This window comes from Macadamia integrifolia, unplaced genomic scaffold (assembly GCF_013358625.1).
Source record: "Macadamia integrifolia cultivar HAES 741 unplaced genomic scaffold, SCU_Mint_v3 scaffold1681, whole genome shotgun sequence".
NCBI classification, from domain to species: domain Eukaryota; kingdom Viridiplantae; phylum Streptophyta; class Magnoliopsida; order Proteales; family Proteaceae; genus Macadamia; species Macadamia integrifolia.
Genome location: NW_024868307.1, coordinates 65,472 through 92,371, shown reverse-complemented (window position 1 = coordinate 92,371; position 26,900 = coordinate 65,472). Strand labels below are relative to the sequence as shown.

The following is a 26,900-nucleotide window of genomic DNA, read 5'->3' as shown; positions in this document are numbered from 1 at the left end:
ATTCCTAGAGCCAATCTTATTGCGGCCATTTATGGCTTTAAATATACAGATAGGTCGGTGTGTCTGTAAAATGTGATATTGTCACTGTTAGATCATTTCCAAACTCTCAAAACATCTTGGTCTGATCTGATTGGCTTGTGATTCTCCCATAGAAAGTCAAACACTCTCATAGTAGAATGGTTATAGGCTTATGAAAGGAGGCAAGAGGTCACAAATCCCCAAATGGGTGTATTCTAATGGGCACCACTTATAGTGTATTGATTCTAGTCCGTCCTAATAAGCACTCAATATAGCCTCAGGCCATATTATATATTGTGGATGGTGGCACTGTTGAAACCCTATCCCCAACTAGGGTAATTAAGCTCCAAGTGCTTGGAGCTAAAGAGGAAGATTAGGGTTTGGATCTAGGGTTTTGAAATCTGGAACTGAGACTGAGTAATGGAAAGGACAGAAATCAGGGAAGTGAACAATATTGGGATTAGGGCAGAATCAGGTTCACTGGGACAAAATCAATGACTCAAATTGAGGCTTGGATGGGGCTGATCCTGAGTCCTTAAATCATGGTTATGATCCCAGCTAATGCACGGATTGGTTATGATTTCAGCTAATGCACCTATTGTAGTCCCATCTTAATTTCTTTTGATGCTTTCTCCATCACAATGAGGCTAAACCGCTAAATTTAGTATATTGTGCTTCTAATTTTCAACATGATCGATTTTCATAATTTTGTTCATTCAACTAATTTGCTTGTACTTGTTTCCTCAGATTGAAGCGTATTGCTTGTGCAATAGAGAACCTGTTATTGATTGGAAGCTTAGTCTGTTTTAATAATTGAGTTCGCTGTTCAGATGAATTCAGGCTCTGTTTGCTTTTCAGTCTTGCAAGACCCAAGATGCTGAATTCATCTTTGATAAGAGGAAGTCTTTTTCTTCGACCAGCAACCAGGGCCAGTATTTGTTCAGAGAACTTCCAGACTTTAAGAAGCAATCTCGGAAGCAGTTGTAACTTTAATGTGCTTGCATCCAATTCCCATGGGCCTTCTGACGAGGGACTTGGTAGAGGAAAATGGAAGCAACGACATATAACGACAAAAGTTGGAGGAAATAAAGACACCCAGAGCAGTAAATTTGGCAACCTCAGGCATGAGCTCTTGGATGGAACAGTCACAACAAGGACCAATTTGCATGTAAAGAAATCAGAAGTTCTTAAGTTTGAAAAACCACTATACTGTGACATCCAACAAACTAATGTTGATATTAGAGAAATTGAGCGGCTTTTAACAATTTTTGTCTTTGATATTGAAACCACTGGGTTCAGTAGACATAATGAACGAATTATTGAGATTGCACTTCAGGACCTCTTGGGGGGTGAGAACAGTACCTTCCAGACCCTAGTCAACCCTGAACGATATGTCCTCAATTCACATGTCCATGGAATCACAACCAACATGGTCAACAGACCTGATGTCCCAAGGTATGCTTCCTTAAATGCTGGAGTTTTTATCTTTTCTCTTCTCCAACTGATTTAGCACTAACCCTATTAAGAAGCACCTTTTTGTTTTATTTTAGGTTTAGGAATAAAGCATGATTACTTTCTTGTATTCTGTTTGCAACTAATTCTTTGTTTACCAGAAAATAAAAATCCTTATTTTGCAGATGCAAACTAAGAAAATCAAAATTACTAAACTTAAGAAAGGCTTCTCCAACTAAATTTGATTAGATAAATGAATCTTGTTTCACCATTTTATTCTATCAAAGAACGTGTTCTGTTGGGTTGATTCTTCCCTCCCTGGAGGTCTCCCATCAAGACAAGTGGAGTGTCTCCCTCGTAAATGGATGCGCTTGTGGGGTGTCTGGCTCTAGATCATAGAACGGGTGGGATAGAGGTGGTTTTGTAGACCCCATAACTGTAGGAACTAAAGCATCATCAAAACTTCTATTCTAAGAGAAGGAGAGATAGAGGATTCCCTTTGTGTGTTCCCTTATTATGTTTTAATTGGTAGTGAGTGAGACAAGATCCCTATGCTTTAAGGGTGAGGGCTACAGATGTATATGGTTCTGGGTCTCGGGTTTGGGTGAGTGCCAGAGGTCAGTGAAGTTTTTTAAATCCTTGTTTCTTTGAACCATGCAAATCTTCTGTCTTCTGCCACTATTTGACTCAAAATCTTCCATCTTCTTCTGTATGACTTGTCGTGATTTTATTTGGATCTACTTCATTAAGTGTGATTGGTGGAGGGCCGGTTAGGAGAAGGGAAAGGATCCTTGAGACGAGTCTCAGAGTTGCAGGGAAGCGAGAGGAATCACACAATAAGAAAGGGGGGGGGGAAGGGAGGAAAGAAAAACTTGCAGACAGCCACACAGTCTCTCATAAACAATCAACTCAATTCATCTTTTCAATTTGCCCATCAGTTACAAGCATATCCCTATTTATAGTCTTCAAAAAAAAAAAAAAAAAATACACCTAATGAAACTCTTAAGAATTGAAATCGATTCCAACTAGGAAATTTAAGATTTGACTTAAAAAGGGAAACAACCAATGTCCTCCTAATCGACACCACCTAGTCTAATAAAATAAATCTCTAATTACAAGATAAACTATAAAAAATAAAATACCCTAAATATCTACTGAACCAAAAAGTCCCAAATTGGACCCAGTTCTCAGTCGGGGTACCCAAACGGGTTTGGGTCGGTCCAAGGTTGTGCACTGGCACCAGTGATTGGTTAGGGTGGGTTTCAGATCTTTTGCTAAATGGAAACCCATTGGGTACTTCCTCCACCTCAAACCATGCCTTTTTGTCTCTCATCTTTACTTTTGGAACTTTCGACTTGTAAACGTAACTGCTGTTTGCAGCAGAACTAATTGCGTACTAATTATAGTAGATAAAATTTTGTATAAAAACCTAGGAACAATATTGTGATGGAACCTGATATTTTAGTTGTTTCATAGAAACTTATACATTTATCAGAACTCCAAAGTTGCACTGAGCATATAGAAAACTTCCCAGTAATTAGATTATAATGCTAAAAGACCTTGTCGAGATGGAAATATTTTTCAATTCATTGAAGTAGGAATTTTGGATTCTTGATGTGTACCAACCTTCGGACAGTATTGTAGATCGTTTTTCTGTTTCTGATGTCTAGATGTCTTAGAAACTTGAATTAGTTGCACTAGCTAAAAATAGCTCTATTTTCCAGCTCCAGTTTATGCTGGAAGTAGCAAGTTGGTTTTCAACAAGTAATTTGGATAGGCATTTTCACTGTGACTGCACATTTAAGTCCATGTCGCTTTTTACCACAGTGCTTTCGTGGCTCTTGTTATTTAAGCCAACAACTTAGTCAGAAACATGAATGGTAATGTGACTCCACTCTGCTTACACCCATGTGTCAACTTATGCTCCTACTGCATTTACATTTTTTTAAGAGAGATTTTTATCATATTGGGTAGATTTAAATACATGTAACTGATGATGACTTCTTTGTAAACTTATTATGCTTTCTGGGTAGTTTGGCTAACATCAAGTTGCTGGTTTTAGTGAAGTCAAAAAGATAATGGAGAACTGCCAAAATGGTCCTAACTCTAATATTACTACTGTAATTTTAGCCATTAAATTAATGATAAAAAAAAAATTACCCGAATATCTCATATTGTTTTGATCTCATGTGTGAGATCTTGTGTAGGATGGAGGACCTGATTCCAATCTTAATGCAATATGTAAGAAGCCGCCAAAAACCTGGGGGTTCTGTTTTATTTGTTGCTCATAATGCACGCAATTTTGATGTGCCCTTTCTGATCAATGAGTTCGCTCGCCACTCCAGGGAGATCCCCTTAGATTGGTTGTTTTTCGATACTCTTCCTCTTGCTCGTCTGTTGATGAAGTCAGATGGTTAGCCTTTCTCCGTTTGTGTTGTATTTCATTCCTAACCTGCCTTTGTTTCCGTCATGGAGATTCTCATATGTTCTTTTTAACAGGGTCAAAGCTGTGTTCAACCTCACAGCAAGCACTTCGCGAGTACTATGATGTTCAGTTAGAAGGTAAAGCACACAGAGCCATGTCAGATGTGAAATCACTATCACAGATACTACAGAGGTTGACTTTTGACCTAAAGCTACCAGTCTCAGGCATTTTGGAAGCATCATTCAAGGCTTCAGCCTTAACTAATTCAGCAGCCTTGACAAACTCAAAGAAGAAGAAGAAATCAAGCTAGTTTCCTTGATCTTGTACTTGCTCTTGTATGACTATTTATTGTGTTGTAAACTTCCATTCTTTTTTCAAAGCTAATATCATTACTTTCTGTCTCCCCAAATTATTTGGAACATGGGGTTGACCCTAATTAGATGGGACTCTTGGAATAGTAAGTGTCATCATTGACTTTTACTTTTATATAGGGTTGAAAAACTCTTCCCCAATCAAATTGTCTCACACGGATTAGAGTACACGTGTTATTTACAGAATTTTACTTTCACTAAAGAAAAAGTATGTTATATTAAGAGGTTAAAGAAGAAGAAGAAGAAGAAGATCCCAAAGAAGTTATGTGAATGACATCTCTTAATTGGTCTTTATCTTATTCCAAAGAAACTTTATAAACAAATAAAACATATAAAAAATAAAAAAATAAATAAGATAAAAATTTAAAAGGATTTTCAAAAGTAAGTTGGAAGTGACATTATTATGTTATTATCATCATTGTCATGCAAATACACATGTAACATGCCACAATTACCCTCATTGGAAAAATAATTATCATATCAAAGAGCAAAAAAGTAGGATTACAACCCTCCAACAACTCATCCAAGGGCTGGGACCATCTTCAGGAGTAGGGTTTTGTATAGTCATTTTGTGCCCTAGGTGGTTGTTTTTATTGAAAGTAATGAAGAGCACCAAACACTCCAATGTGAGTGGCTCCAAAGATGTAAGAAGAGTCAAATTCATAACCACATGCTTCTTAAAGCGAAGTTCCCTTGTCAACTCGACTACCCCTTGGGGCCGGATTAGCTTAGTTTAATATGCTAAATTTCCTAGGGCTTATCTCAATTATGGGCATCAATCGGTTTGAGTCTAGTCAGATTCTATTAGTTAGTCAATCTCATTAACTAATCGGGAGGTTGGTTTGTTTCAATCTTAATCGATTATGGTCCTTAATTGATCCAAATACCAAAAAACCAATCAATTGAAGCCCTAAAATTGTAATTTTCAGTTCATATATTGAACACATTTACTTGGACAAAAAGCAATGGGACAAATTTTATGTTCGAAAAGCAACCCTGCACCACATAGAGGGCACATAATGACCACCATGCCTCTCCTGAAGCGTGTGTCATTTGGACACAATACCACTCTTAAGACAAAAACATTTACCCAAAAACTATATATATGGGAAAAAGAAGCTTAGAAGGAAGTATGGTCTCTATATCCAAACATAAGGAGAGGCAAAATGATTGTCTCACCCCTACAAAATGGAAATTTTACCATTATTGATGCTTCCATGTATGCAACCATTACATGCTGCCTCTTAGGAATCCTCTCTCTATATTTATTTATTTCTTAAATTAAAATTTAGGCATAGATATGTCGTGATTCAGGCCCAAACAACATAAGGTTTATTTATTGAACTTAAAAAATTTTGATTCATTTCCAACGGGACCCATAATTGTTAGTTCCTTGTTTTTTGGTGGAACATAATTGTTAGTTCCAACCGACAACAAAACCAAAACCAGTAGAAGCTATTTAACTATAACCATTATTAATTGGTTTCAATTTGCATATTTGATACTATTCAATAAATTGTTTGTTTATGAGTTACAACCTTTATACTTCGATTCGAATCAAAATTAAATTGATATACCAATTATTGAAACACTCTCTCCTAGGTGATTTGAAGTTGAAGATATCAATGAAAACGCACGTGAGAGCATCAACAAGGGTGAGACGATCATTTTGCACTTCCTATGTTGGATGTAATTTGTGGAGGTCTTGGTTTTTACATTAGCGGCGTGTAGATCCCCTGTATCCTTGGCAGCGTGTAGATCGCCTACATAAAAATACATTATTAAATAGTCTAAGGAATAGCTGTTTGGTAGTTAGGGGTGTTTCCGATATTTCCCACGCAATCCAGTGGTCAATTTTAGAGCAGCTCCGGTTGTAATTGGGCCTTCCATAATCTGACTATCAGAGGAAGAAGAAGAGAGAGAGAGAGAGAGAGAGAGAGAGAGAGGTTAGTACAAAGAAGGTCAGGTCGGTGGGAATTCGAAGACCGAATCTCGGGAGCTCTTCTCTGGTTCTCTACTTTACACGCACGATCAGTAAATTTCTTCGCTTTCTCTCTTTCTTTCCTGGAAGAAAAAGGAAGTAAAGAAAAAGGTTACAGAGCCAGCTTTCATTTCATCCTTTTCCTCCTTTTTCTCCCTTCTTCTATATTTTAGGGTTTCTGATAACTCCTTCACTCCCTTACTCACTTTGAACGGTTGCTTAAGGTGCGAGTAATCTGTGTAAATCTCGCAGTATCAACCCCAGAGACCAGGTTTGAAGAAAGATTGAATTTTTCAGTTGAGACTTATGGAGCCTGATTCTTGGAGTGGTCGTCCCTCTGCGGCCTCAAAACGTTATCAAGCCGCCCTCCAATCGCGTTCTGGTGAGTGTTTTATTTTTATTAAAAAAAAAGAAAAAAAAAGAAAAAAAGACTTCTGAAGGGCTTTCGGGTTTTGTTGTTTATGGAGATTTTGATTGTATGATTTTCTTGTTAATTGGATCTTATGGTGCAGATCTTTACATGGGATTTGAAGAGATCGATGGAGACGACGATACACGGGCAGAGTTTCCCTGTCCGTTCTGTTCGGAGGACTTTGATATTGTTGGATTGTGCTGTCATATCGACGACGAGCATCCGCTTGAGGCGAGGAATGGGGTATTAATTAATTGCTTTATGATAGACTGATAGTTAGTGGGAACTGATTGACTTAATTTACTCTTCGTATGTTGCTCAGAAAACGTTAAAGTTCTTGCCTTTGGTTTCTTCCACTCTTAAATTGTAATTTTTGACAGTATCGAGATTTCCTTTTTGGTGGACTTGTGGGGAGGCATAGTTTTCAGATTAATGGATTTATTTGACAGGAAACTAAATTAAATCATAGTTTATACAGAATAAGTAAGGGAATAAAATTTAGATGAGTTGTTTGTCACCACGGACAAAGATATAAGGAAACACTAAAGAATAATTATTGACCTTTGGATGGGCTAAGATTTGATAAGGTAAATGCTCCCTTGATTGGAAAAAGTGTATACTGGTGGTCTATGATTGTCACTCAATTTGATGGGGAGTCTTCCCCTGACAGGAAGTATATTAGGGAGTAATTATGCATTACTTAATGTGTGTGTGTGTTTTTCTCATGGTTGGAAATTTCTTGTATTTGTAGGTATGCCCAGTTTGCGCAATGAGGGTAGGAATGGACATGGTTGGACACATAACTATGCATCATGGACACTTTTTTAAGATATCCTTTTTTATTTTGTAAAGTTGCAGTAGATTTTGGGTTAACCGATATTTGTCTTGGTTTTGAACTAGTGATTCACATAAAATTTATTCTGGTTTTTCGTGGGAGTTATATGTGGTGCTCAATTTCTCATCCACATGTTTTCGGCCTGAAGTGATAGTGTCAAATGAATGCATTGCAATATTTGAGGTGTCGAGTGGAGTTGAATATACCATGATTGCAAAATTGATGAAACTTAGGATGGGCAGTTTAGGCTATTTTTTACGATTTTCTGAATATCAGCCGAATTTGTATTAGGATTCAGCCGAAGCTAATATATTTTCATCTAATTCTGTCTTATTTTCTTCATAGACATGCTTAGTTAATTAGCAGGAAATGCTGTTGCAACAATCTTTAGCAATCAAAATCAGTTGTTCACTTGTGTCAATCTACATGTCATGGTGCCTAAAAATGAATCCACTGGGTGCAGTTTTATGATGACTCATTTAATTGTTGAATGGGTTTATATATTGCATAATGTACGATGTTAGCAAAATCAAGGATGATTACCTTTTCTTTGAGGATGGAATTGTGAATAGAAGCCATTTCAATTGGTTTTGTGGAGATCAACAAAACAAGTATATGGAGTTGAGCCTGAAGGAGGTCTTGGTTTGCATCTGTCTCCCCTGAACCCTCACTTTCCAGCCTTATTTAAACTATAGGAAAATTTGTAGTTTATATTTATGTTTCTATCCTATTTTTGTGAAATCATTTTCTGCATATCCTAAACCCTTTTTGCCTCTCTTCCTCCCCCCTCCCCCCCCTGTTGAAGTTGTTCACTAGTTAAAAAATTTCCTGTTTTCTTACTTGCGTCACCTCTGCGCTAATTTGTATAATCCCTCATCTTCTTCAAATAGTCATCTCATTTGCCAATGCTCTGAATTCCTTAACTAGTGCTACATGCAGCGTAAGAGGAGATTCCGTAAAGGTGGATCCCATTCAACCCTTTCATTATTAAGAAAGGAGTTGCGAGAAGGGAATTTACAATCCCTTCTTGGGGGTTCTTCTTGTGTAGTTTCTTCCTCCAATACAGCAGCTGATCCATTGCTCTCCTCGTTTATCTACAATCTGCCAATTGGTGATGAATCAGAGAATGTACAGCCTCATTCTTCTGAAGCAAGCTCCGCCAAGAAAAGTTCAGAGGAGACTGTGCTAGAAAGGTATTAAATGCTGTCACTGTTAATCAAAATGATTTTTCTATGTTAACTTTTTTTGGGTGCTTCTTATCAATTGAGTGTACTGAAATGTGTTTCCATTTGATTAATGTATCATATATGTCAATCTATTGTGCTTGCAGTTCTATCTGTTTCTCAAAACTGTATGATATGGTTCTGCTGCATTAAAAGCGCAAGAATTATATGGTTGTTTGAAATGAATTAGTACTTTCCCATCACCCTGACTGAGAAGCAGCTTTTGTGTGGACGAAAATCTAAATGTCAACTTCTTCAGTTTCTTTCTTCGTGATAGATATCAATAGGATTTTAATAGTTCAAGAGGAAGCATACAAGAGATGCTTTCCTGGATGTTTTGGAGCAAAAAGGAATGTATACAAAATAGGAATACATTGGTTTTGACTGTCTCCTCATATGAATAGTCTACAGTGTCATCATCTAAATCTGGTGCCATTGTGGTGTTCAAAGTTGAAAAAAGGCCTTTTTTTTTTGGTGAATAACATGACAATCTGCTGTAGTTGGTTGCATTAGAGAAAATTGACCTAATGGTGTTCGAGCCGTCCCCATCTATCTAACATAACTGTTAAATTGAGATTCCTCGAGGTCTATAACATGCTCATTTTGTACCAGTCTTGACCTCATGTACAATGTCCTTAGAAGGCCTGTTAGTCTTTGGTCGAGCTTTAGATTTCCATATGGTTTTGAATGTTTTTTTTTAAAGGTGATTTTGGATGAAAATTCACACTGCTTATCTTGTGCCTGTTGAAGTATCCAACCCAAAAGCATAAGCTAATAGGTGGTCCTTACAGGCATTGGTTTGATACATCACTCTCTTAATTTGCCACCTCAAATTTCATGTTCTAAATCGACAGTATAGCCCATCTTCAATTAGATTTGTGAATTTTGAACTGTTTAGTTGTTTTCTCCTTCCTATACTTTTTAACAGTTCTTTGACTGCCACTTTCAATGTGTAGAGCAATTTTTGCTCTTAAATTTTACATGCCAATAGGGGCTGATGGGTCCTAATTGAGTACCAGATTTGAGTGTCAGTGTGATGCCACATGGCAGCTTTGCACTTCCCGTACTGATGGCCCTGGTGGAATGCCTATGGCGTCACCACCTTCCTTCTTTGTTGGCCTTTCCTGTCATTGAAGTGTCTTTCCTCCCCTCTCCCTTCTAATTCCTGAAAAAGGTATAGATTTAGACTCAGAATGGCATTTATGATAAAGAATGATGATACCTACATTGAATCTACTGTTCTTTGGGGATCCCTACTTGTGGTAGCCCTTCAGTACAAATTCACTTACGGAATACCCTAGTAGGGTCTGGGATGCCCTTGGTCTTGTCATTTTTCCAAAGCAAACACCACCCCCACCAACAAAAGATTATAATTTGCTCTAGTTCTGGAACTCTTGATATCTTTTACGTCCATGTTACTTTATGCTTCTGACTTTGTTGGTATCAATTTTTATCAAGTTATTAGCTGAATTCTGATTTTGAAGGTTCAATGAATTACCCAGTTCTGATCTCTCAATGGTAGGAGGTGAAGTATTGGTTGAGTATCGACATCTTCCTGATCAATTAGCACTGTTCTTTTTGTGAACTATTTCAACTATTCAGTTAAGTTGAATCATTATAATTTTTTCCTTTCTTCTATAAATTGTTATAAATTCCTACCCCCCCCACCAAACCCAAGAAATAAATGATAATAATAAGAAAAATAGGGGGTGAGCTGGTGCAAATGGGGGCTCCACCAGAACTAACTGCCATGTGGCAAGCAGTTAGGCCACAAGTTTTAAAGAGTACCAGAGTAAGTACTTCTCCCCCGTTCCCTCGACCAAAAAAGATGCGCCCTCATGTGCCAAGTTTGAGCCAATCTAGCTCTGCCACTGTAATGCAGAATTGGTTTGGGTTGGTTGGTTGGTTGATTCGATTCACTTTTGAACCAGTTTTTTGGTCCTATCCTTCGCAGTTTATTTCCATTTCATTTATTTTGCTTTTATTGTAAGTAATTGCCTCGACTGGGGTCTTTATATGTCCTGCCATATTTTAAGTTGTCTAAATTCAGTTTCATGGTCAGATTAGGACACCCCCACATAGATTGGATAAAGTTTCTTTGAGTTTAGGAATAAACTACTATTCTTTTTGTTATTTAGTATTTGAGACAATCAAAGAGTCTTCTTTTTAGTCTTCGCAAAAGATGCGGTTACCTTATCTGAATAGGTTCTTGCATCTCATAGTTTAAAGCAAAGTTTCTTTCTCCTAAGCTCAAAAAACCGGTGGAGAATTGTGTCCCTTATATTTTTCAATAAAGGAAATCAATTACAACCAAACTCCACGCATATACCATAAGAATGTTGCCAACCTAATGAAATCCCCACCTTTACAAAATAGAAAATCTTACTTTCTAAAACCGAGAACTGAAATTAGAAACTACTTAACTAGTAATTACAAGTAAATAGAAGGTAATCAAAATAGAAACTAGAAAGTACATAATATCTAAAAGATCTGAACAACGGCATCCATTCTCCTCCATGCAAGCTGTCAATATGCGGTCGCAACTGTTCCCATGAATCGTAATTTTCCTTAACTCTATTTTGGTTTTTTTCTTTTTTCATGCTTAGTTAGATCTACCATCATCTATTCTCTCTCTTTCTGTCTCCTCTGTTACCATTCACTACTTTTATCTCCCCCCTTCTTCCCTAGCACAGTCCCTTATCACACTCTTGTTCCCTAGCAGATCGAGTTCTTCTCTTCCAATTATCTGAAACCCACCACCAGTGGATCCATCTGTCAGATCTGCATCATACTGTGAAAATAAAGCGAACAAAAATGGGGTTGTATTGGGCTCTTAGCACATCATGCATTGTCTACTTACAATCTTTATGGGTTGCAGCCTCTCAAAAGTTTGCTGTTGTACTGCGAGATATTTTTCTATGGTCTTTATCAAGGAAAAAAACTAAAAAAGGGAAAACTTACGATGCAAGGTTGGTCATCCAATTGAAACCCGACCCTAATTTTGACTCTTGACAATTTTGGATGGCTATGACAAACCTGTTTGGTTTGGCATTACTTTGGTTGGCTTTCACTAAACCCTTCTCTGAAACTTTTTGTTTTCTTTAATCCTCCCAACATTGATGTCCCTCGTTGAAGTGTTATATATATATATATGATACTCTGTCGTCATATTTATTTGGTTCTGATGGTAATTTCTGTGTTGACAGGAGTGTTCAGTCATCACCTCCCTTATCAGACAAGGAACAAGAAGAGAAGGCTCGGAGAAGCAAGTTTGTACAAGGGCTACTACTGTCCACGATTTTTGATGATGATTTATGATTCTATGGCAGCAGCAAGGTTATTGAGTTTTAGATTGGCACTTGATAGCTCCACGGTCCACATTAATGGTGTGTTTTGGTTGATGTGCCTAGTTCTTCTTAATGCAGGGGGAGAGAGAGAGAGAGAGAGAGAGAGAGAGAGAGATTAGAAGTTATTGTTTATAAAGAGAAAACCAACTCAGTCTATGTATATGTTGTTTCTTTTCGAACTTTGCAGTTAATAAAATAGCATATGAAAACCAAATGAGTTTTATTTTTATTTTTTATTGGCACTTGATAGCTCGACGGTCCACCATTAAAGGTGTGTTTTGGTTGATGTGCCTAGTTCTTCTTAATGCAGGAGCGTTAGTTATTGCTTATAAAGAGAAAAAACCAACTCAGTCTTTGTGTTTATGTTGTTTCTTTTCGAACTTTGCAGGTAATAAAATAGCATATGAACTTCGTTTTACATCACCGGGGTATGATTCGTTACTGGGTCGGATCGGCGGAGAATTGGTAGCGATGTGGTGAAATGGATGGGTTTATGTGATGGAGAAACAAGAAAACCGCTTTAAGGTCATAATCCATCAAACTTTCCCGAACATTGAAAAAGAATTGAATTTATCATCCACATTGATTGAAGCATCAAAAGACCTATAAATAATTTGGATCGGTTTCATGTGAAAATGGGTTATTTGGTTTAAGATAACAGTTCTAATACTTGAAACTGAAACAAGAAAAGATTTCAGATTTTGAAACTAAAACTGAATCGATTCGATTATAAATGTTGAGATCCTTAAATGATCCTAGCTCTAGGAGTGTTTCCTTCACCATGAATGAAAGTAAATTCTCTCCAACGATTATAGTAGGGGTTTTTAGGGAGGTCGGTCTTGGTGGATGGCAGTTCAAGGAGAAATATGGTGGGTGTATGCCTTGATTTGACATGTGGCAGATTATATGGAATTGGAAGAATGGGGTGTGGGAGGGCCGGGAGGGGTTCAACCCTCTGTCCTTGGACTTACATTGGTCTTCGCAAGCCAACAGCCAACTATTGTGCTAAAACATAGCCCCAATTCCATTTTCAACCCTATATGCTTTTGTTATGTGATCATCTAATTCAAAACAACAATGGAGCTACTAATAATGAGGTTTTGTTAGGCAGGTAGAGGTATTGCAAGTTGCAACAAGGAGAAGATTCTCTCAACCTGCCGTGTGTCCAACCTGATATCTGACAATTGAAAAGATTTAAGGTGCGTATTCAAGTCCTCCCTACTATTGATGCCGAGTTGTGTGTCCAACGCATTGAAGAGGAGCCAGATCCAGTTACAACACACCTAAGTAGTTGCCTAATACCATCTAGCTCAATGGAGAGGATCTATATGCCAGATTCTCTCTCCTTCAATATTGAAAATAAAATTGAGCAATGAAGTTGATAGCCTATTGGAAGAAAGGCTTTCCCCATCTCCATTTAAATCGACTGATTATGAATTTGAATCGGCATGATTCACCTCACTATTACTCGCTGGCATTTCAAACACTTCTTGCCATATGGTTGTAGCTCTGTTTGCAGTTTTTGATAGTTACAGTTGATACGTTCCATTTAACCTAATTATAATAAGTTTATTTTTGGTAAAACCTGAATATAATAATAAACGAACGAAACGCGTGGCACACGTTTTCTATTTGGAATTTGGAAAAGAAAACAAAAAAGTGGCAGTAGATTCCATGAAGTTTCATATCATGATAAGATTCCATGAAACACGACTTGAAACACTGATGTCCCTGGGCGAGCGAAACCGTCAACAGGAGAGAGGAAGAGAGAGATGGTAAGAAACGGCGACAATTTTCCTCATCTTCCCTCTGAAACACAGATGAAATTGATATTTTGATCGCGATTCCTCAATCCTCACTCTCCTTCGATCTCATCGAAACTATTGTTTTCCGTCGCTTATTATTTTAACCAGCGACGGATCTCTTCAATTCTTCTCTCGATTCCTTGGAAGAGGAATTCATAGGTATATCTTCTGGCCATGCGACTCTGGTTCTCTGATATCTCCCTCTCCAGAGAGGAATCCCTAGTTTTGGCTCAAGATCCTACCTCCTTTCGATATCTTTATTTTAGTTTCAGCAATGCACGGCGAATCTCATTCTCTTGGCCCTAATGCTAAGGGCCTACTCTGCAATGCTGGCGCCGGTGCCGCTGCTGGTGAGTTGAATTCTTCCCATATCATAATTTTGAATTTTTGACAGTTTGGATTTGCAAATTCTTCAATTCTTCTTCATACGGTTTTAATTCTCCTGTAGGAGTAATCGCTGCCACATTTGTTTGCCCTTTGGACGTGATCAAGACTAGGTTTCAGGTCCATGGGCTACCCAAGCTCGGAAATGAAACCATTAAAGGTTCTTGCTTTTTTCATTTTTCACTGACTCCACTTACGGTTGCAACAAAAGATGAAGGAAACATATAATGTTAAAAGGGTAGAAGAAGTACACGTTTAGACGAACTGTATATCACTATTAACTTCATCGCAAGATAAATTGGGGGTTTATGAAAATTACAGATCTTTTTTATGTGAGCACTCATTAGTGATTATTGAGGAAGAAGAAAGGAGCTTGTCTCTCATGAGGATAACAAGCATATAGTAGTTTGTCATTTGATAATTTGCGTTGGGAAGCTATATTAATCATCTATGATGTGGCAAGTGCATTCTCTTCCATTAATTTGTTTTGCTAAGAATCTTATTAAAAGAAAAGATGAAATTTTGGTATTGACCTACATTTGACCAGGCAGCCTCATAGTCAGGAGTTTGGAACAAATATTCCGAAAGGAGGGATTACGTGGAATGTATCGTGGACTTTCTCCTACTGTGTTGGCTTTACTCCCAAACTGGGCGGTGAGTATGTCTCCTTGAGTTTATCCATCAATTGTAATAAATTATTAAAATATATACAAGTAAATAAGAAAAGAAAGAAAATAACTTGTATATTTAGTTGAATATGTGGGGTCATAATAGTCTCATAATAACTTTCATTCCATTTTTGATGAATGTTACCACATATGTTGATCTTTATTATACTCTAATGATTTATGGCTTTATTGGGTAACTATATGTGTGGTCTGTTACACCCATCAAAAAGAAAATGTACGGTCTGTTGGTGTTGCATCTATGCTGGGTAAGAAGAGGGTGAATGGCCAAAAGATATAAGACTATTCTCATTTGAAAATGGTGTCTGATGATGGGGTAACACTCAATAATCGAATCCTAGATCACAAGAGTGTTAATAACCTCAATTGATTATTGTAAGTGGATGTCCAATTGTAGAAAGCTAGTTTATGTCACTTTGAACAACAATAATAACCTTAATTGATTATTGTAAGTGGATGTCCAATCGTAGAAAGCTAGTTTATGTCACTTTGAACAACGAGAATGCCTGACAATATTGATTGTTTTTATGATATCTTCAATTTAGAGCTCAAGTGTATAGTAGGTTTTGGGTGCTGGAATTGGCTGGTTAATTATTCTATCAACTTTGTGACAAACTTATCACATAATGCATTTATGGACCATCTGCTACCACTTCTTTGCATCGTCTTCCTCTATAACAATAGTTGCTGATATATTATGATGAGATTTATTATATACTTATTAAGTATAATAATTATGATCCTCTCCTGAAATGTCTTGCTTGCTTGACTAGTAATAGGCTGTAAAGTTGAATACGCTATTCCTATACCAGAAAAAAATATTTTGTTCTTTCCTTTCTGCTTGGTACCTCACAAATTTCAGAAATAATTAAAGGTTAATTTTTGCAGGTGTATTTTACCATTTATGAGCAACTCAAGGGCTTACTCTATTCTGATGGTTAGTTTCTTAACTTGAGCACACTAAGAGAAGAAAACTGATAAATGTTTTTTCTCACTACCTTATGCCCTCTTTGGTATCATTTTTCTTTTTTCTTTTTATCTATTTAACAAAAATCATTAATGAAAACCATTTTTTATCAAAACATAAAAATGGTTTGGTAACTACTTGACAAAAATGATTTTTTGTGAGAAATAGTTTGGTATCTCTATGTGCTAAATAGTTTTTTAAAGAAATGGGTGAAGAGATTCCCTTCACCCATCTTTCTTATAAATCTCTTTCTCCACTTTAGACTGAAGAAGAGGGGGCAAGGGATTTGGATTTCTAATTACAAAGCAAATGACTACTTTACCCCTCCATATTGAGCCTTTAAGCACATGCTCATTAAAGTCAGCACAAAAATAACTGAAAATCTTTTTTGGCCAAAACACATAAATGACTCTTGATCTCTTTTTTGTTTTTGTGTTTTACCAATTTTTTTTTTTAAATAGAAACAAGCTCCATAAATGATACCAAATGCAGCCAAAACCATTTTTGTGAACAAAAATCAAAAAGAAAAATGATACCAAAGAGGGCCTTAGATCATCTATTTTAACTTTTGGATATTACTAGTGAAGTCTATAATTTCATTTAAGTTGTACCATTTATGTAGTTGGGAGCCATCAACTATCGATAGGTGCAAACATAGTAGCCGCTGCTGGTGCTGGAGCTGCAACAACTATTGCAACCAATCCTCTTTGGGTTGTGAAGACAAGATTTCAAGTATGTCAGACATTTAATTTTCCTCTAATCGAGATTCACTACTTTAGTTGCTATTAGAGAAGTCTGGTAATTGCTTGTGTTAATTATGCATTATTACTGCAATCCCTGGTGCAGTAACCCTGATTATAGGTTTCCTATGAGCCCACAAGAACGAGAAATATCTTAAGTTAAATGAAAGCTTAGCAGATGCCTTTTCTGGAATTCAAACAAAAACTAGGGTTAAATTATAAGAAGTTGAAAGTGAGGGGCTTTAGTTTAAATAACAAAATAGGTTTAGAATATGAATTTGAAGAAGACCCTTTCTTCGCTAACCTCTCAATTGTTTCAACCAGTGGTAAATCAGCTTGGGTTCAAGCATGAGATCTCCCTCGTTAGTGGCTCATTAAACCTGAGAAGTTGAGAATAAAATATATGCTACTTGTTCTCCCAACAATGGCAAATATTATGAGGGAGGAACAAACAGTAAAGGAACCAGCATTGTCTGAAGTCAGATCTAGCGGTAAGTTTCTAACCCAATATGTGTTTCAGCTTGATATTCCAATTCAAACAGGTTTTTGAACTGGGGCTTTGCTGGTAGGGTCGTTCGAAGGTAAGAAGTAACCTCCCAAAGTTGTAGAGAAGGAAGGAAGAGGGTGAGGGAGATCAATGGTTGACAATGACTGGCTGTGAGTATCGTTGGTCAGAGAAAAGGGGAGAAGTAAAGAATAACAAAAGAATAGCAACAAAATGGGAGGAGGAATGGTAAGAGACTTATACCTAACCAAGGAGAGGAGCTGAACCACGGACAACAAGTGAGAAAGAGAGGGGCAATTTACACCACTTTGCTGGTGGTAAAACCTCAGTTTCTTTCATTCCGAGACTCCAATTATCTTGATGGGTTACAACTTTTATATCACTCCCAAAAACATAAAAATAGCAACTAATGAGAAATAGAAACTATGGTAAACTAGGTAACTAAATAACAACCAAATCTCCTATGCGTAACCAACTTCCCTAAAATGAAGTAAGATTGCAAAAATTACTAGATAATCCAAATCCCTTACATAATTCTATGGGTAATTGCACCAATCATTTTATATTTGGTGCATATTCTAAAAATCTTCCTGTTCTCAGGCATCTCTTCACATGTATTATGTTTTGCATTTAGTTACATAAAATTTTACATTCTCATTGGGATATAGTATCTTTTTTAGCTCTGAACGCAACATGCATTTAGGTCCTTGTCAAGCCAGTTATGGGATGCTAGGATTCTTATCCCACTACCCTTACCTGGGATTCTGCTGATTTGGCTCTTTGTACAGTAATGCATGCATAATTGAAGCAACTTTTAATTCTTTTTAAAGTGCAATAAAATTTTCTGATTTTCTTGTGAGGGGATGCAACTGTTACACGAGGAGGTTTTTGGGGGTTGGTGCTCCCTACTGTGGGTATGGTCGAACTGTTGTATCGTGCATTATACGGAGGCCAAATTTGGGTTGTAGCCAAGTGGTCATTTACACCGTGGACGTAGGCACATTGCCGAACCATGTAAGCCCTATGTTGTGATATGTGCTCATGTGGATTGTGTATGCCTTTTGCATTGCTATCTCATCTGCTGCATGATGATTTGTGGAGGATAGGATTTATGATGTGTGGCTAGTGATAGCTGTGTCTGTGTATGTGTGTGTGCTGCAAGGTGTCTGTGGTTTGTGATTGCATGTGCCGGTGTGGTTAAACGCCATTGACGCCGAAAAGTGAGTTGTAGAGACAAGCAAGTTGGATTTTGGATACCACTGATTCACCACCTTCTCAGTAGCCATCTTAATTCGACTACTTAGCCCACCACAAAATCACAATAAATATTCTACGTATTCAAATAACAATGAAACAATATATTATTCCACTTCATCAACAATTGCAACTCGATTTTCCAAAGACATTTCAAACCTTTTAATTGCATGCTCAAAAAATCTAAACCCTTTTGAGCCCATTCACACAGCTTGTGAAGGACATTAGTAAGACCAGTGATACAAATATAAACTACATTAAGATTCAAAAGATTTGGAACACATCAATTGTTGTGTATTATATTAATACTTAGTCTAACTGTGAAAGAATATTTTCTAATAACTTCCTGATCCACAAAACATTTTTTTGATCTGGATTCCTTTAACAACCGCTACACTAATGCGATAGTCTCTAATGGAGATATTTTTAGTCTCCTCTTTGTTGATGCATGTTATGAACAAAATGGGTTAATCAAATCCGATTGTCAATTTTGTATATTCGTTGGGTGTCATTTCCTCCAGTCCTAGCCCCCAAATTATGTGCTTCAAAATTGTCGTGATACAAAAGTTTTCCTATCTCAAAGTCATATGAAGCATCAAAGGACGAAAATCTTTATCTCCATGTCCTTTTGAACATACATCCTACCCTGTCCTAGTTCCTCATGTTCATTTACAAGCCTCTTGTCAATGTTTTCAATAGGTTATTATTTAAATTCAAATATCCTAAGCCATGCAAAAACCAAAAAAAAAAGAAATCCTTTGATAAAATGGGAATTAAAAGGGAAGCAAACTAAAAGATCTCTTAAATTTTGCATACTTCACAAAGTTAGCTAGGATTTCGAACCTCATTGGTTGAACCTAGGTGTTCTTCATCTCCAATAGTTTACTCACATTCAATAGTATACTTTTGCACTACCCTTCTCAGGATTACAATGGAGTAAAGAATTATCTCAAAAGCTGGCATACTAGTAATGTCATTCAAGTTGTCAAACAAATCTCAAACACAGGTATTGGATTCAATTTTTAAAGACCAATATGTGTTGAAATGTGTAACAACATGACCTACAAAAACCATAGCGAAACTTCTTTCTTTCACCTGCAGTTGCTAATGAAAGAGGGACGCTAGAAGAAAGAGAGCCAATGCTAATTCTATTCTTACTTTCTTCTTCTTTAACTAAGTTTCATATGAATTTGAAAAACATTCTTACAGAAGCTACTATCTCTTGTCAACTCCAATTGTCATTGTTAGACTTCCCTTCATAATCTAACTAAGTTGAGATCCAAGGTACATGATAGTTAGACCTAACAAACCATGGAAGACATCTAAACCCATAGCTCATTCTTTAATTATGCTCAAGGGATAAACAAACAACTTCAATTGTATCCAGTTGATCCATATTATTACTGAATGTATGATCAGATATAGTGTGAAATATAACAGCATGAACTTTAATACATGCCATGCTCAATCTATCGCATCCTTGACTCCATCATTGGTCTTTAAGAATCCAAATATTAAGTTCAAGAAATTATTGAATTGTTCACTTTTAAATTTCAATTGCGACATCGCTTCACTGTTTTGCATTTGCATAATCTCTTCGAAGAACAAGCTGAAAGAACAAAGAATGATTTTGGATTATAGTCATTGTTGATTTACTAAACCCTTTAACATGTTGAAAAATTTGAAGTCCTTGATTTCAACCACTAAAATGTATATTATGACGTTTGCCATCGTAAAAATCTTTCCAAATGATAAATTAAGGTTGACTATGAGGCGAGCTTGGATTTCAGATTTTCTACAGCTCCAAGTCATGTTCTCAATTTATTGCGTCTCATAATTGGATGATGATATAATGACCTTAAAAAAAATCTTACCAGAAAAAAATTAAGGTTACCTTGAACAAAGTGGAGTAAGTAGGAAAAGGTTACCTCCCGTCAGGAAGGGACTTTGGAGCAGAGTGGAATTGTTTGAAAAGGGCTATCTGCTATTAGAGTGGAGCCTGCTCGAAAAAGATTAGCAACCACCAGAGTGAAAGCTTCTTAGAGTAGAGTCACCAAGGATGATGGTTGCGGAAGTATGCTTTTATGTTATTTCTCCCCTCCTCTTTGGGTGTGTGATTAAAGTTTGTCAAACCTTAAAGTGAAAGAGTGAGTGATTGTACTCTCAACAATCGCAACGGTTGCGGCCATCTTTTGCCTTGCATTGCTTGATTGAGGAAGAGCTTAAATTGTGTGGATGAACAGCACTTGTGGTTCTTAGGTAACCTGCAAGCAACTTCTTTGTTTAGCTATTCTTCAAAAAATAAAAAAGTCTCTCTTTTGCAACATAGTGTAAGAAGGATATGATCAAAGCTGATCTTAATTACTGTATAACACAATACAACTTACAGAACTTTATCCTCCTTCAACTTTTGTTGAAAACGGTAACAATATTGAGTAACACATGCAACTTACAAAACTTTATCCTCTAGCATTTGTTCAAAATGGAAAAAATGTTTGGTGCAACATATCCAACTATTTGGGTCACCATCGTCGTTAAAGTGAGGAAAGTGTCAGGTTTGGTAATTTGTGAGCAAGAAACTATTGGTCCATCCCAAACTAGTCCTTTGATTACTATTATTCCTTCTTGCGTTGCAATGGAAGTGCCTTCTCTTTCCTTTAAACTGTGTATAATCATAAGTTACTCAAACCAAGCAGTCATGGTACAAAACATATGTTTGCATTATTTCAACATCCTCTTTGGCCTGATATAGAGTGCGACACTCAGATTCAAGGCAATTAATGCTTTGCTTTATCATATCCAGCTCTGATACTAAATGTTAGGGAAGTGTGCTAGTGCTGTTTAATCGCGTTGAATGAAAATAAATTTATAGACACCATTACAAAATGTTATTTTACCGCTCTTTTGGTTTTTAGCAATGTTTTATTGTGATAAGATTTATGGAATTTTTAGATTTGAGAAAAACCTCAGCATTTGAAAGTTGAAAATCGCCCTCTACAACAAAATCCAAATTTTGTTGTTAAACTGAGAGATTGACTTTTTATCCTTCTAGAATTTGAATTTTTAACTATTTTTATTGGATTCAAATAAGGGATATTTGCTTATTTGTGAATTTTAAGTTATTTAAATGATGTTGACATAAATAAGTACCAAACTAGCATTTGGCATAAATCAGTGCCAAACCAGGTTCAGCCCACTAGAAAACTTGGGTCAACACTACAAGTACAATTTTGGGTGTTCTTTTTGTGAAAATAATTAATTAGGTTTAAACTGTAAAAAATAGGCAGCACTTAAAAAATCAGGGCCAAAATACACTTTATGGGCCTTGAAACGTTGGCCTTGAAAAAGTACCAGGTTTTGACCCATATCTCCGTTTTGAGATGTGTCGAAACCAGCCTCATGGTCAAGTTGGAGCGTCTAAGCTTCCACCAAGAGACAATTCATTTTTATTTCATTAGCAAAGTGGTGGAGTAACATCATGAATTCCGTATCCATAAAGATATAATAAGACAATCTATGACGTAGGCCCTAACCACTATGACTTAAAATACCATTCTAGAGGCTCTTTCGACTAAAACAAAATTACACTTGTACCCTCACATCAGTACTCCCAAGAGAATCATAGGATCTGATATACAAACTTTTCTCATATTTGGCATGTAAAACTGTCAAAAAGTGAAGTTAATGACTAAAATGTCTTTGTGCTGGATCAATAGCAGCACACTAGTATTCAAACCTGATCTCAACCCATGACTTTCTTGACTCTAAGTTATATCTTTCAAGGGAACATCCTTGTGCACAAAACAATCACTTTCTGATTTGAAATTGGATGGTGAAAGCCTCATGTATGATTAGGCAGAATCATTTACTTGATCTTTTCCTTCCTTTGGGATCAATTTAAAAACCATTTAAAACTAGATTCTCATCACAGATTTCATCAATCACAATTGTAACTAGGTTTCCAAAACCCTAGCCTCTTGAGCTATTGGTTATATTGTCCTGCTGTACTTTTAATGGAGTAACCTATCTTTTCCTATCAAGCCTGAAGCCTATACCATTTGTCTAAAAGTCCATGTATATTCCCCTGTAAGACCTACATTAAATGTAATCTGTTTACATCCTCAAAAATCCTCCTTTCATCCCACATAAGAAAAACAAGTGACAGAAGTTTGTTGAAGGGTAATTTTCTTTGGTGTAAGACTAGTCAACTTTCGTGTGCTTTTTAAGTGAAATATTAATGAATGCAGCTCTCATTACCAAATTAATAAAGTTTAGGTGTAGTAAAACCTGGTTCTCTTTAGAGTGCTTAAATCTTTTTTAAGGATAGATCTGAATGACGTTAAAGTTTGCAGCCTAATTAATATTGTGGCAAAGACTAGATCAGGTCACCTTCTTGGGCCATCATTGGGTTTTATCTTTTTGCAAGCAGATCCTGGGGGTCTATCATGGTCAGTTCTGTTTCTTTATTAAGATGTGACAGTCATTCTGCTAGATGCAAAGCTGCCTCTAATATTTTGCATGTTAGGTGGTTTTTCTTGATAATTTTTTGTTTGGTGAGGAAGAATTTTAGCAGTCAGGACTGGATGGGATGCAATTCTTTTTCCTTTTGCAATACTTAGAGCATATGAGATGGGAGAAATTGCCACTTCTTTGAAGACACAAGTCATATAACTTCTGAAAAGTGATTGATAAATTTAAGTTAGCTTCCATTACCCATTTTGTTGGTGTACGATATCTTGTATTCCGTCACAGTTTAACCTAGAGAGTACTGGTGCAGCGCCTCGACAGGTAGGACGGCGGTCCCGCTAGCCAGTTAGGGGGCCCTGGGGGTTGCAAGGGGGGCAGGAGGCCCCCCCTGCATAGCAGGGGGTGTAGGGCCCCCCGCTCGAATTTTTTATTTGAGGGCAATTGTGTACTTTTCAGATTAGGGTTTTTTCGCTATATATTTGTAACGAGAGTTTCTTTCTCTGTAATGCAATCAATACTGAGAGGTGTGAAGGATCAGCGCTGTAACCCTATTCTCCATTGATAGTGAAGCAGGATCTCATCTCACCGGGGACGTAGGCAATCTTGCCGAACCTCGTAAATCTATGTGCATTGCTTGTTCTTGTTTTTCCATTATCTTTTGCATCGTTTTAGGGTTGCTTTTCTACACATTCCTCATTCTTGAAATGATTTTGTAGGATTTTTCGACCAACTAGGATGGTGTTGTTTATGATGCTGTCTAATTTTGAATCTGTGCTTGTTGTATACCTCAAATTTTGCACATCTGAAGAATTTTTCTTTTGGTTGTTGTTGGAGGAGAACTACTTGTTCGCATACTAACATAATTCTTGCATTATCAGAAACTGATGACAAAAATGATTGGGAATAAAAACAATATCAATCAAACATGGCACAAAAAGGATGACAGCTAGTTCTAATGTAAATGTCTATAAGAAGCTTTTGGCGCTTTGATGAATTATCATGAGATTGCCCCTGTTTGAAATTATTCTCTAAATTGTACAATATGGGCATGTGAGCACAGATGTGGGCCTTCTATATCAAGTACTGGCCTATTTAGAGAGTAGAAACTAAAGAACAAGGCTTATAATCCATGTGTAAGAGTATCTCAAAATATCTTAGAGACCAAGAACTTAAACCAAGTATTTTGAATTTATCCTCTTGATTTCTTCTTTCTAGTATGATCGACTTCCTATAGAAGTTCTTAGTTCATTTACTGTACTTTGAAACTTGTAAAATTTATCTTTTTCATCTTCAATGTGTAGACTCAAGGAATGAGGATGGGAATCGTCCCATATAGGAGTACACTGTCTGCTTTGAGGAGAATAGCTCATGAGGAGGGTATTCGTGGATTATACAGGTTGTGTATCACACTCTTATTAGATTCTAATTTCCTTATGTCTTATTCCAATGACCTCTCTGATTTTCATATGGCATATGGTGAACAGTGGTCTTGTGCCTGCATTGGCAGGAATTAGCCATGTCGCCATCCAGTTTCCAACATACGAGAAGATCAAAATTTACTTGGCTAAGCGAGGTAATTTGCATCTTATCTATCATTTTTGGCATGCAAGAATGTTGAATTATTGCTGCTGACCATCTGTGATGATATCAGACAAAAGAGCCGCAGATACACTCAGTACACGTGATGTTGCGGTTGCTTCTTCGGTCTCCAAAGTAATTGCATCAACATTGACGTATCCACATGAGGTACGGTTTCCTAAAAATATTGAAAGTGTCTTGATGCTCATATCCCAGCTTTCCTTTTTCCTTGTCATGACCATTAAAACTTTATTTTCTGGTAAGGTACACTGAGTGCTCGTCTTCTGTTGCTTTTGGGGAGGGGCATTCCGAAGATTATTTCTACCCAAATATCTTTCCTATTCTTCATAATATTTGCCAGGAATCTTAAAATGTTCATTAAAATTGCAAAATAATGGAAAAAGGAAAAATAGTGTGGAGGGCTCTGTACCAACTGCTTGTATGCTGTTACTAATTCTTGTTTACAGGAATGGAAGAAGAAATTTTTTCTAATTATTGTAAACAATCTGCAGCTTCCTTTATCTTGTGATATACGTTTCTTACAATGTTCTTCCCTAAGCTTCATACCTATATCACCCAACTTGATTGCTTGTTATCCTTTTTTATTTTCCCCCTTCCTGGGCAGGTGGTGCGTTCAAGGCTTCAAGAACAGGGGCACCACTCAGAGAAGCGATATTCTGGTGGAATTGATTGCATTAAGAAAGTCTTTCAGAAAGAAGGTATTCCTGGATTTTACCGTGGTTGTGCCACCAACCTATTGAGAACCACCCCAGCTGCTGTTATCACATTCACCAGCTTCGAAATAATTCACCGGTTTCTTCTTAATCTGTCTCCTCCTGAGCCACAACACCAGACACTGTGAATACAAATCTTTCTTTAACTTGATTGATATCAATATAGTTAATGCAGCTTTACTGTGGCTCTGAACATTCATTTGTCCAATTGAGGATTAAAGTCCAAGTTATTAATTCAGCCAACCAATATCTGTACAAGTGATGTTAAAAGTCCAAGATTGGATGAATATTTATTTGTTACACAGTGCTCCATGGCAGCTTCAAGCGCATTTTCAGCCCAAGCTTGGCTTCTTTAAGGTTGGGAACACAGTGTATGCCTTGCTTTGAATGTAATACTAGCTCTAGCTCTGGGGGAGGGTTTTTTTTTTTTTTGGGGGGGGGTTTCCGACTCACTTGCTGATGATGACGATAATAAAGAGTGGTGGGTCTTAACATTTAGTAATTAATACATGGTTATTTTTCAGTATTCTGAAAGCCTTGATGGGTCTTGTTTTATCAAGGGTCTTGTTTTATCAAGCACCTTAGTTTTGTGGAATTTGAGGGCACGAGAGTTCATTTTGGCTTTGTTTAATTGCAAAGGAAATGCGAATATTTCCTTGTGAAGTGAAATGGCTTTCAGTAAAATCACTTTTGGTGTTGGTTGCAAGGGAAGTGTAGATATTTCTCTAGAAAGTGTAATATATTTACAGGTTCTGCCAAAAAAAACTATATTTACAGGAAATGCAAATTTTTTCTTTCACTTCCCTTGTAACGAGACAGAGTTTAATTATACTGATCATAATATGGGGCACAGGATACTTGCTGGTTTGACATTTCCACGCCTAGACACAGTTGGACGTGAAAGTATTCAGTGTGTGTAGGGCAGTTGGGTCTTTTCACATTCAGCTGTTTGGGCATAGAACATTAGACAGATAGACGGTTCTTTTCCCCATAATTAGGATAGGAGATTAGGAGTTCAGTTTGATAGCTCATGTTGTGATGTGAAGCATGGTGACTACGGATTGGGATCATCTCTACTTGTCTCAAATTGGAGGTAGGTTGAGGTGTCTCTCTCTCTCTCCAATGAGACAGGTATACTTGTCTCAAATTGGAGGTAGGTTGAAGGAAAAAACATTGGTGAGATTCGGATCACTCCTCCTTAATTTTATTTTTCAAAAAACCCTAATTTTAGGGGTACATGTATTTTTGTGCAAAATTTAAAATGTACATTAAAGTCTGGTGATGGGTAATGAAGATCGGTTTAACTGGAGAGCTCTCCTTTTCCTATGTCTTCCATTGGGCAACTCCCTTTCCTTTCTGAATGGTTGGTTGTGGACACAACATGCACATATCTCTATAAATCTAGTCTGTAAGATTAAAAGATTAATGATTAGTTCCTTTTAAGTGGAGTTAGGTACTCAGAATTTCTTGCCCCACATTTTTTCTTGGTAAATGCTATACATTGTCAATCGCTTCCCCTACAAAAGGGTAGGGAAAAAAAAAGGGGAGAGGTTTCCTAAAAAAGGTTAGAGGGGTCATTTTATATTAAGATGTAAAAGAAAGAAAGTGTTATTGTAATTTTTATGTGGTCGAGAAGAAAGAGAGAGAGAAAAAGGTCTTAGGCTTCGTTTGGTATCGTTCTAAAAAAACGTTTTTGGAGTTTTTTTGTTCTATTGG

The 26,900-nt window shown here is 36.9% G+C and overlaps 3 protein-coding genes across 6 annotated transcripts; all 3 read left to right on the top strand.

Annotated features, from left to right (window-relative positions):
* The first annotated feature begins 767 nt into the window (after window positions 1–767).
* Window positions 768–4,304, top strand: LOC122064549 (exonuclease DPD1, chloroplastic/mitochondrial). Its single transcript, XM_042628269.1, is given in 4 exon segments — window positions 768–882; window positions 885–1,473; window positions 3,678–3,883; window positions 3,970–4,304. Coding segments are annotated over 4 exon segments (1,065 nt in total). The 5' UTR covers window positions 768–848; the 3' UTR covers window positions 4,206–4,304.
* A 1,856-nt stretch (window positions 4,305–6,160) lies between these two features.
* On the top strand, window positions 6,161–12,278 carry LOC122064556 (protein DEHYDRATION-INDUCED 19 homolog 3-like). Of its 2 annotated transcripts, XM_042628275.1 has the most exons (6): window positions 6,165–6,358; window positions 6,500–6,629; window positions 6,760–6,902; window positions 7,411–7,488; window positions 8,428–8,687; window positions 11,924–12,278. In XM_042628275.1, exons 2-6 carry the CDS (start codon window positions 6,554–6,556, stop codon window positions 12,033–12,035), a joined length of 669 nt encoding a protein of 222 aa, XP_042484209.1. In that variant the 5' UTR covers window positions 6,165–6,358; window positions 6,500–6,553; the 3' UTR covers window positions 12,036–12,278. The 2 variants fall into 2 exon arrangements, with proteins under 2 accessions (XP_042484210.1, XP_042484209.1); XM_042628276.1 differs by lacking the exon at window positions 11,924–12,278 and adding an exon at window positions 10,202–11,907 and having other exon boundaries at window positions 6,161–6,629.
* A 1,454-nt stretch (window positions 12,279–13,732) lies between these two features.
* LOC122064548 (nicotinamide adenine dinucleotide transporter 1, chloroplastic-like) lies at window positions 13,733–25,710 on the top strand. 3 transcript variants are annotated; one of them, XM_042628266.1, is made up of 10 exons: window positions 13,734–14,028; window positions 14,136–14,219; window positions 14,318–14,413; window positions 14,801–14,907; window positions 15,828–15,876; window positions 16,529–16,638; window positions 24,174–24,268; window positions 24,357–24,445; window positions 24,524–24,618; window positions 25,076–25,710. In XM_042628266.1, the coding sequence occupies exons 2-10, from the start codon at window positions 14,144–14,146 to the stop codon at window positions 25,310–25,312; spliced, it is 954 nt and encodes a 317-aa protein (XP_042484200.1). In that variant the 5' UTR covers window positions 13,734–14,028; window positions 14,136–14,143; the 3' UTR covers window positions 25,313–25,710. The 3 variants fall into 3 exon arrangements, with proteins under 3 accessions (XP_042484202.1, XP_042484201.1, XP_042484200.1); XM_042628268.1 differs by lacking the exon at window positions 14,318–14,413 and having other exon boundaries at window positions 13,733–14,028; XM_042628267.1 differs by lacking the exon at window positions 14,318–14,413 and having other exon boundaries at window positions 13,733–14,219.
* The last annotated feature ends 1,190 nt before the right edge of the window (window positions 25,711–26,900 follow it).